The sequence below is a fragment of the Miscanthus floridulus genome, chromosome 3, assembly GCF_019320115.1.
Source record: "Miscanthus floridulus cultivar M001 chromosome 3, ASM1932011v1, whole genome shotgun sequence".
In the NCBI taxonomy this organism is placed as follows: Eukaryota; Viridiplantae; Streptophyta; class Magnoliopsida; order Poales; family Poaceae; genus Miscanthus; species Miscanthus floridulus.
The window spans coordinates 116,525,624-116,535,395 of NC_089582.1; the positions used below are offsets into that span (position 1 = coordinate 116,525,624).

Consider the following 9,772-nt stretch of genomic DNA (forward strand, 5'->3'; position numbering starts at 1 on the left):
TTTAATTGAATTTTCTTGAATAATTCAAATTATAACGGCTAGTCATTCGAATAATGAAAAAAAATAAATAAAAAAATGATATTCATGGTATTTAGTATGATGTGAGGCCGTATCCAGGAACAGACCACCAATTTCGAACATCTTATTCACGAAACATGACCACGAATTTGCGATCGAGTTGTTTTTAAATTCTATAAAAACCAAACGAAGTCCGAAAATCATGAAACTTGTCAAGATGTCAAGATATCATATGTGGAGGCTGTGATAAAAAATTGAGGAGGTTTCGCGAAACCGAAGTCGGCCTCTTCGCGTAAGTTATTGTTTGACACTCGGCAAACCTGGTCTTTACCGAGTGTTATTCTTTGCCGAGTGTTCGGCACTTGGTAAACCACCTTTTTGCCGAGTGCCAGTTGCTTGCTGAGTGTTTTCTCTCTAGCACTCGACAAACAGCCTCTTTACTGAGTGCCTGATAAAAAATACTCGGCAAAGTCTGGAACACTCGATAAAAAAGCCGTCTCCGGTAGTGTATATATAATTATATATTGCACACGTCCTGCCAAACAACCATTTACATTTTGTGTTGACAAAATTTTGGGGTGCAATTTATACGCTGGAAATTGATCGAGAGCCTCCATACGTATCGACCATCTCTTCAAATGTATAGGAGACGCGGATATCTTTGTATATATTAAGAGGTGAAACCGTATAAGCAACGAACGAGACGTCAAACGGTGGATCCGGACATGATCAATCAGTTGGCAGGAGTCACACGAGTGGAGTGTCCAAAACAGGATAGGAAGTCCGAGATGGCGACATCCGAGCTACCGCCTTCACCCATGGCATTCCTTGCCTTGCCGCTCCAGTCCAGAGCTCTCTTCCTAAACTCCTTGCACATTTCGCCTTCCATGACGTCCCGCACGCACCTCTCCATCTCCGCGCTCCTCACCACCCCCTGGGCATCCGGGCGCACCCGTACGCCGACACGCCACACGTCCTGAATATACTTGGCATTCGTCGTCTGGTCCGCCCAGTTCGGCATCGCCACCATGGGCACGCCGGCGCTGAGCGCCTCCACCGTCGAGTTCCAGCCGCAGTGCGTGAAGAAGCAGCCGACGGAGGGGTGCGCCAGGACCTCCAGCTGCGGGCACCACGACACCAGGCGCCCCCTGCTGGCCTTCGCCGCCTTGTCGTCGGCGAAGCCCTTGGGTAGCTTGGCAGTCTCCGTGGCCCGGACGACCCACAGGAAGGGCTTGCCGCTGCTGTAGAGGCCCTCGGCTATCTCGCTCATCTGGTCCGGGCCTAGCGACGCCATGCTACCGAAGGAGACGTACAGAACGGACCGCGCCTGCTGGGCGTCCAGCCACGCCATGCTTTCTGCCGCCATTGGGGCGTGCAGGTGGATGCCGTAGGACACGTCATCCGGCAGTCGGTTGTCTAGGAACGCCGACGGGACAGTCGGCCCCACCATCTTGGCTCTCCACGTAGACGCCAAGTAGTCCGCTTCCTGCGGCTCCAGGTCGTAGAACGAGTTGACGAGCACATGGTCGGCGGTGTCCAGCCCCAGGAACTGGTTCAGCAGCAGCTCCCGGAAACACGGGGGGTACCTGATGTCAGCGAAGAACGTGGGCACGTCGCCGACCTCGAGCTGCGTCGACAGCCCGGGCAGGTCCCGCAGCACCTCCTCCGGGCGCAGCAGCGGCGGGGGCGGCACCCGGCCGGCCCACGCGTGCGCGTACACGATGTCCACGGCGCACGGCTGCGTGAGGAACGCCGCGGACGCCGCGCCGCGTCGCCTCGCCACGCGCTGCGCCCACGGCGCGACCGCGTCGTACACCACCACGTGCACGGGCCGCCCCACCTCCGACTCCGACCGGAGGAGCTCGTCCAGCGTCTCGGACCCGACCGACTCGATCCGCTCGAAGTAGGGGACGCCCATCCCTCCTAGCTCATCGGGGCCGCGCTCGTCGCAGCCGTCGGAGATGGCGGCGACGTGGACCGAGCTTGGGGTCGGCTTGGTCGAGCTGATCACGAAACGGGTCGCCGCCAGGGTGCACCGGACGCCACTGCGGCCGGCGAGCCGCTTGCCGAACTGGAGCAGCGGGTTGATGTGGCCCTGTGTGGGGAATGGGAGGAGAAGAACGTGGACGCTTTGGTCGGACGACCTCGCCGCCATGGTACAACTAATGAGTGAATGAATGTGCTGATTCTATATCACAGATAGATTTGCAATGGCGGTGTTCTTGGGAAGTACGAGAGTGCAAGTGTTGCTCTATATATAGATAGACGACGTCCGTCGTGAACTCCTCATGCTTCAGCGACAAATCATCAGATGCTGAAGCAAAGCCCAAGCGGCCAACTGTTTCTATTGAATTCGGTGAAAAACGGATCTCCTGGATCTGCACCGGCAGCAGTGCCGGTCCTAAGATTCTGAGGACGAACTCGTCCTCTAGACTATATATAAATCTTATAATATATATAAGTGCTATTTTTTTTGCAAAGCAAAAATAAATCCAGTGATATATTTTTAATTTAACATATTTGATAATTATCGAGGAACAATGTAGACTAAAACTAATATGATTACCTTAAGGAAGAATAGAATTCCATAATATCCATTGCTTCTCATAAAAAGATGGTTGTTCGGGCGTTTCTTGATGCAAAAAATCATCAAGGACGGTATTGAGATCAATAGTGTCCAAGATATCTCTCTCGATTGTGCACATAGCTAATCCATTTAACCTTTCTTGCGACATAGTTGATCTCAAATAGTTCTTCAATAACTTCAATTTTGAGAAACTTCTTTCAGCTGAAGCTACAGTCACATGTACAGTTCAGAGGATTCGAAAGGCAACTGAAACATTTGGATAGCAATCTGTAGCTACAACCAACTCCAGAATCTCAAGCGCTGACATGTCTATTAAGAGCATCTGCAGGGAACTCAAGATTCAATTCTCTCAACGGTCCCTTTTCAATCAATATATCTCTACCCTTATTATCAAGATTTCCCTAAGTTCTAGGATCAAAGACATCATGAATAGAAGCTTCTTGCATATCATCAATTAAATTTTCAGGTTGAGAGGAAGGCTGTAAATTTTAATTCTACGTAGCATCATCAATGTCATCAACTTGTTCACTTAAATTATCATTAACTTGTTGGTGTTGCTGCCCTTGTTCTTCAATATCAAGTGCATCTACAGGATTATCATCATGCACAACACTACTTGAAGCTTAAAAAAAACTTATGTATAGCACCTTTTTGAGATTCAATAAATTGATCTTCTACTCTTTTCCGTTTTCTTTTCTGAGACTCCGACAAATGTTTCTTAGGTAGCATTCTAAGTTTCTAACACCTAAATTAGAAAAAAAAAACATGACTATATAAGTACCGAGTACTAGAAATCCAAAGTAATTAATTTAGATTAAAAAACGATCAAGGAAAAAAAATATCTAGATCGTCGCCTTGCCGTCGTCTGCGTCCCATACCCGCCTACGGCCTACCCGGCGGCGTTGTACCGATAAACCACGGGACAGCCGGACGGGAGCCGCAGTGCTTGTGCCGCACGCGTGGTGTCGGCGAGACGGATCATGGACGGCGATTCGCTTTCACCCTTCAACGGCACGGGCATTCGGCCGTTCGTGTAGACGCGTTACGCGTAGTATACCTAAAGGGCATACGGTGCTGAGGGCCTGTATACGTGGGATCCTAGGCTGCCCCCGCCGCCGGCCCTAGGCCATTGCAGCACGTGCACCCTTGCAGTGCCGGCACTGGCCCGTAGTACATGAGACGCGCTTCTTCCTTGTTTGTCGATTTCTCCTGGTTTTTTTTTCCTACATGCACACGTGGTGCGGAATCGTCACTTTTTGCTTCTTGGCTTGGTCGTTTTCTTTATCTCGCACGTCATCGATGACTTAAGCTTCCTGTCGAATGCATGAATTTTCTGTCAGCAGTGACGTACATTTTATTATGTGAGCTTCTGCGGAGTGCAGTATGGATTTTATTCAAAATCCATATATTTTAATTCTGCCAATTATTTCCATCAAAAATTCCTTTTAATATAGAGTATACTTCTCTATGGCGGCTATAGAATAGATAATTCTGTGATCGAACCCAATGCGCACGTCTGGACAGTCTCACTAGATGTCCCACTCGACTGGATCCACGTGTCCTACTCAACCCACTCGTTTGGATCCGCGAGCAACTGCTATTTTTCATTAGGCTCGCTCGGCCGACAATTGATCGACAGGCTAAGAATAACTCCACCAAATCTCTAATTTGCTCTTTTATCGCTAAAATATGAGATATACTTGCTCTGGTCCATTAGATCACCTATATGATCGTCTTTCCCTATAACTTTTGGGAGATATTTCGAAATTAATCTACTCTCCCCTAAAGAAAGGAGAGATAGAGAGGTCTCCTATATATCCTATGGGCCCTACTCCAACTATAGCCACACTGCACTTACAGTGCAAAATCACCCTGATGATCGCCAAGTGTCCACGTTGTTATGTAGATCCTACCCATGTCACAAATCCCACCCGTGCGCTCGCCAGGTAGTTTCGGCGCTGGACTGCGCATTGGGGTCAGGATGCCGCATGAAGATCATCGGGGCGGTCTCACACGAAAAGCGTGATGCGGTACTGTCAGCATAAAATTTCTTTCTCTATGCAGCATTGCAGCTGCCAGCGCACATGAGTGAGAAAGGAGAGGTGGAAGCGTGCAGGGTGTGTGAGAGAAGAGGTCAAGGATAGGGGAAGAAGGAAGAATATAATGATTAAACGCTGATATATGGGCACCCTTGTCAAGATACAAATCAGGCAGAGGTTTTTGGCAATCTTCTGGAGCAAAATCCTCATGTCCAAAAGTTAATTTTAGGAGATCTACTATATATATTTATATGGGAGAAGGGATAGATCTAGTGGAGTTTCACTAAGAACCTAGTGGCACCCACAAATTTCACTTGATTACTACTTCAGTCTTGTCAGAGAAGGTCAAACATCCACAGGCGACAACCCCAAGCCAACCTTGATCTCAGTCCCATGAAACTTGTCTCATCTGCTCATCAGATCGAGTTGCTGCTACCCTCGTGGTCTTCATCTCCAATCTGCCACTGATGTCTATCCCTTTAGCCGGCCTCTGTGACCTACGCACAGAGGAGCACCTCAAGGAAAGTCTCTGATATTCCCCACTCCCCCCCCCCCACCCCCCCCCCCCCCCCCCACACACACCCCCACCCCCACCCCTAGATAATTTTTTTTTGACGAAACTGGAGGGGTGTGAACCCCTACAGAAATTTATTGAGTAAAGAAAAAAGCACAAGAGTTAAAAAGTTACTGTACAAACAGTTTAAGAAACAAAGGAAATGAAAAAGGCAAGGAAGAGTAAAAAGATTACAACAGATTCTGGATGCATAAATCAAAAGTGATTGAAACTTTGGCTTTTGCCCTTAGGCTCAGAAGTGATTACTCTTTTAGGAATATTCTCTTTGTTGTTTGTATCTCTGGCTGCTTATTTTTGAAGATGAAATCGTTTCTGACAGACCAAATTGCCCAGCACATTAAAAATGCAACCATCATGAAGAAGACTGGATGAGATTGGCCTCTGAGCTGTGATATGCATTCAAAGATGTCTGCTCTATTCCTGAAAACTGATACCCAACAAGCTCCAGTAGTCATTAGCAAAAGGACGACAACAACAACAACAACAAAACCTTTAAGTCCCAAATAAGTTGGGGTAGGCTAGAGTTGAAACCCAACAGAAGCAATTAAGGTTCAGGCACGTGAATAGCTGTCTTCCAAGCACTCCTATCTAAGGCTAAGTCTTTGGGTATATTCCATCCTTTCAAGTCTCCTTTTATTGCCTCTACCCAAGTCAACTTCGGTCTTCCTCTGCCTCTCTTCACGTTACTATCCTGACTTAGGATTCCACTACGCACCGGTGCATCTGGAGGTCTCCGTTGCACATGTCCAAACCATCTCAACCGATGTTGGATAAGCTTTTCTTCAATTGGTGCTACCCCTAATCTCTCACGTATATCATCGTTCCGAACTCGATCCCTTCTTGTATGACCGCAAATCTAATGCAACATACGCATTTCCGCGACACTTAGCTGTTGAATATGTCGTCTTTTCGTAGGCCAACATTCTGCACCATACAACATAGCAGGTCTAATCACCGTCCTATAAAACTTGCCTTTTAGCTTATGTGGTACCCTTTTGTCACATAGGACACCAGACGCTTGCCGCCACTTCATCCACCCTGCTTTGATTCTATAGCTAACATCTTCATCAATATCCCCATCCCTCTGTAGCATTGATCCTAAATATCGAAAGGTATCCTTCCTAGACACTACTTGACCTTCCAAACTAACATCTTCCTCCTCCCGAGTAGTAGTGCCGAAGTCACATCTCATATACTCAGTTTTAGTTCTACTAAGTCTAAAACCTTTGGACTCCAAAGTCTCCCGCCATAACTCCAGTTTCTGATTCACTCCTGTCCGGCTTTCATCAACTAGCACTACATCGTCCGCGAAAAGCATACACCAAGGGATGTCCCCTTGTATGTCCCTTGTGACCTCATCCATCACTAAAGAAAACAAATAAGGGCTCAAAGCTGACCCTTGATGTAGTTCTATCCTAATCGGGAAGTCATCCGTGTCTCCATCGCTTGTTCGAACTCTAGTCACAACATTATTGTACATGTCCTTAATGAGCCCGACGTACTTCGTTGGGACTTTATGTTTGTCCAAAGCCCACCACATAACATTCCTTGGTATTTTATCATAAGCCTTCTCCAAGTCAATAAAAACCATATGTAGGTCCTTCTTCTTCTCCCTATACCGCTCCATAATTTGTCTTATTAAGAAAATGGCTTCCATGGTTGACCTTCCGGGCATGAAACCAAATTAGGTCATTAGCAAAAGGACAATCAATGAAAAGGTGTTGACAGGTTTCTTCGACTGAAAGGCTACATAGTATATAGTTAAATGAATCAAGATGCATATTCTTCCTTCTTAGAATATTCCTTGTGCTAATCCTATCATTTAGGAGTAACCAGAAAAAGACCTTATGTTTTGGTTGACAAAAACAATTTTAGAGCCATTTGTATGCTTGGTGGACATCTCTATGTCCAATTAAAAAGCTGTAGGTTCTAGCTGCTGAAAATTCCCCCCAATTGGATGACCATTTGTCATCTTCATCAATTAAAGGAAAGTGCTCAAGGAAAGATTGCACTGCTTGCAGTTGGGAATATGCTTCAGTGGACAAGGGCAGATTAAAGAGGTCTAGGAGATGTTGCTGAGCATAAAAATCCCTGACTGAGATGACTTTGTTTTTTGCAAAGGAGTGAAGTTCAGGGTAATCATTTTCCAAAGTCTGCTGAATCCATTTGTCTTCCCAAAATAGGCAAGTGCTTCCATTTTGAATGTGAATGATGGAGAAGGATTTAAATGGCTGTAGAAGCTTGAGGATGTCCCTCCACCAGAATGAGCCTTTTTTAGTGGCACTTGGTAACTTACCATTGTTGTAATGCTTCTCCCAGACCAAAGAAACCCAAGGCAAGTCCTTCTTATTAAAGAATTTATCTAGATTTTTCACCAGTAGAGCTTCATTGTGTTTTTTTAAGTCAATAACACCTAGGCCTCCCTCCTCCTTTGGTACACACACCATTTCCCATGCTGCCTTTCGAGGTTTTTTTGAATTTATGTCTGCCCCTCTCCAAAGGTAATGTTTCCTGAATTTATCAATCTGCTTAATTACTCCTTTGGGAAGGGATAGAGTACACATGTGGAAGGTGGGAACAGCTGAAAGCACAACATTTGTGAGCTCAAGTTTCCCAGCCTGGGAGAGGAAAGTAGAAGTGCAGGCTAATCTTCTTTCACACTTAGAAATAAGAGGGAGGAAATCATCAACTTTGGGTTTAGTGATCCCAAGGGGAAGGTCAAGATAAGTGAAAGGGAATGATCCTTTAGAGCAACCCAAGGTATTGGCTAGATGGTTAAACTTTTTAGGAGAAATGTTAATTGGAACCATCATGTATTTGTTGAAGTTCACTTTTAACCCAGTGGATTCACAGAAGGAATGTTACACAGATTTCAAGAAAAACAACTGCGTTGAGTCACCTTCAAGGACAATAAGGGTGTCATCAGCATACTGAATCACAGGGAAGTCCAAAGAGGAATTCAGAGGAATTGGAAGGTTGAGGAGGCCTCTTTGTCTTTGTTTAGGATGGTCTAGAGAAAATCAGCTGCCAAGACAAAAATAAGAGGGGAGAGGGGATCCCCTTGTTTGACCCCTCCCTTACAGTGGATGGTTCTTCTTGGCACCCCATTGAGTAGCACATTGGAGGTCCCAGAGGAGAGAATGTTTTTAATCCTTCTAAGCCAAATTGGTCCAAAACCTTTTGCTTCTATAAGTTTTAGAATAGTTTGGTGCTCAATTTTGTCAAAAGCTTTCTCAAAGTCAAGCTTGAGAATGATGATTTCTTTCTTAGAATGGTGACATAGGTGCAGGTACTCAAAGGACCAAGCAAGGCAATCCTAGATAGTTCTGTTTTTGATGAAGCCATACTGGTTTTTGTGTATAAGAGAAGGAATTACAGCCTGGAACCTATTGGCAAGGATTTTGGTAATGATTTTCATTGAGCAATTAAGAAGAGAACTGGGTCTATAATCAGAAATGCAGGTGGCTATCAATCTTTGGAACAAGAGTGATAAAGGAGGAGTTAATACTCTGGAGGCAGACATTGTTGTTACGAAAAACCCAACAAAGTTCATAGAAGTCATTTTTTAGGTGGACCAACATTTTTTATGAACTCATTTGTAAACCCATCTGGGCCAGGAGATTTGTTATTTGGAAGTCTTTTGATGGTCTCATCAATTTCAGCAGTGGAGAACTCTTGTTCAAGAATCTCAAGACCCTGGGCTGGTTGAATCAAGGAGGGGAGGTCGAAGAGAATATCATTGAAGTCAGATTGACCAAGTCTCTGTTTGAAGGCTTCCTAGATAATCACTTCTTTATCAGCATGTTCAGTTTTAGAGTTACCAGTAGCATCATTGAGCTTACTCACCCAATTCTTCTTATGCCTGATGGTGGCATTGGCATGAAAGAACTTGGTACCAGCATCACCTAAAGTTACCCATTTGACATTGCCCCTTTGTTTCCAATAAGTTCTTTGTTGTTCTAACTAGGACAACAATTTTTCTCTTAAAATATCCCTAAAATTCCATTCCCCTAGACTCAAATCCCTATATTTATCTATAATATCCAACCATTGAATAGTGACAATGATGTTTTCAATGGTAAATTTTAGATTTGAAATCTTAGCACTCCAACTTCTGAGAGCACCTCTAAGGGATTTAAATTTTTTAGTGAGGATTTTAGCTTTATCAGCCCCAAGATTGAAGTTATTCCAATTGTCCAGCAACACCTCCTGGAAACCATGTCTCTACAGCCAAAAATTTTCAAATCTGAAAATGTGGGCTTTGAGAATAGAGGTAGAGATAGAGACAACCAGGGGGTTATGATCAAAAGTCTCCTTGACCAAAGCTTTGCAAGTAGTATTACGAAAGGACAATGTCCAAGTAGCATTTGTGAAAACCAAATCTAAGCAGCGGTGGTGATTGCATATTAGACTAGGTGTATTTCTTTCCTTGTAAAGGAATTTCAGCTAAACCCAGATAACTGATGGCGTTGTTGAAGAGAAACATGTCTGCATGATCTGCTCCTGGCCTATTCCTATTTTCTGGCTGCCTATACAGATTAAAGTCCCCCACAA

At 45.1% G+C, this 9,772-nt stretch overlaps 1 protein-coding gene across 1 annotated transcript; it reads right to left on the reverse strand.

Annotated features, from left to right (window-relative positions):
* Positions 1–617: 617 nt before the first annotated feature.
* On the reverse strand, positions 618–2,342 carry LOC136546615 (UDP-glucosyltransferase UGT13248-like). The gene has a single exon (XM_066538584.1). It carries the CDS (start codon positions 2,171–2,173, stop codon positions 752–754), a length of 1,422 nt encoding a protein of 473 aa, XP_066394681.1. The 5' UTR covers positions 2,174–2,342; the 3' UTR covers positions 618–751.
* Between the last annotated feature and the right edge of the window lie 7,430 nt (positions 2,343–9,772).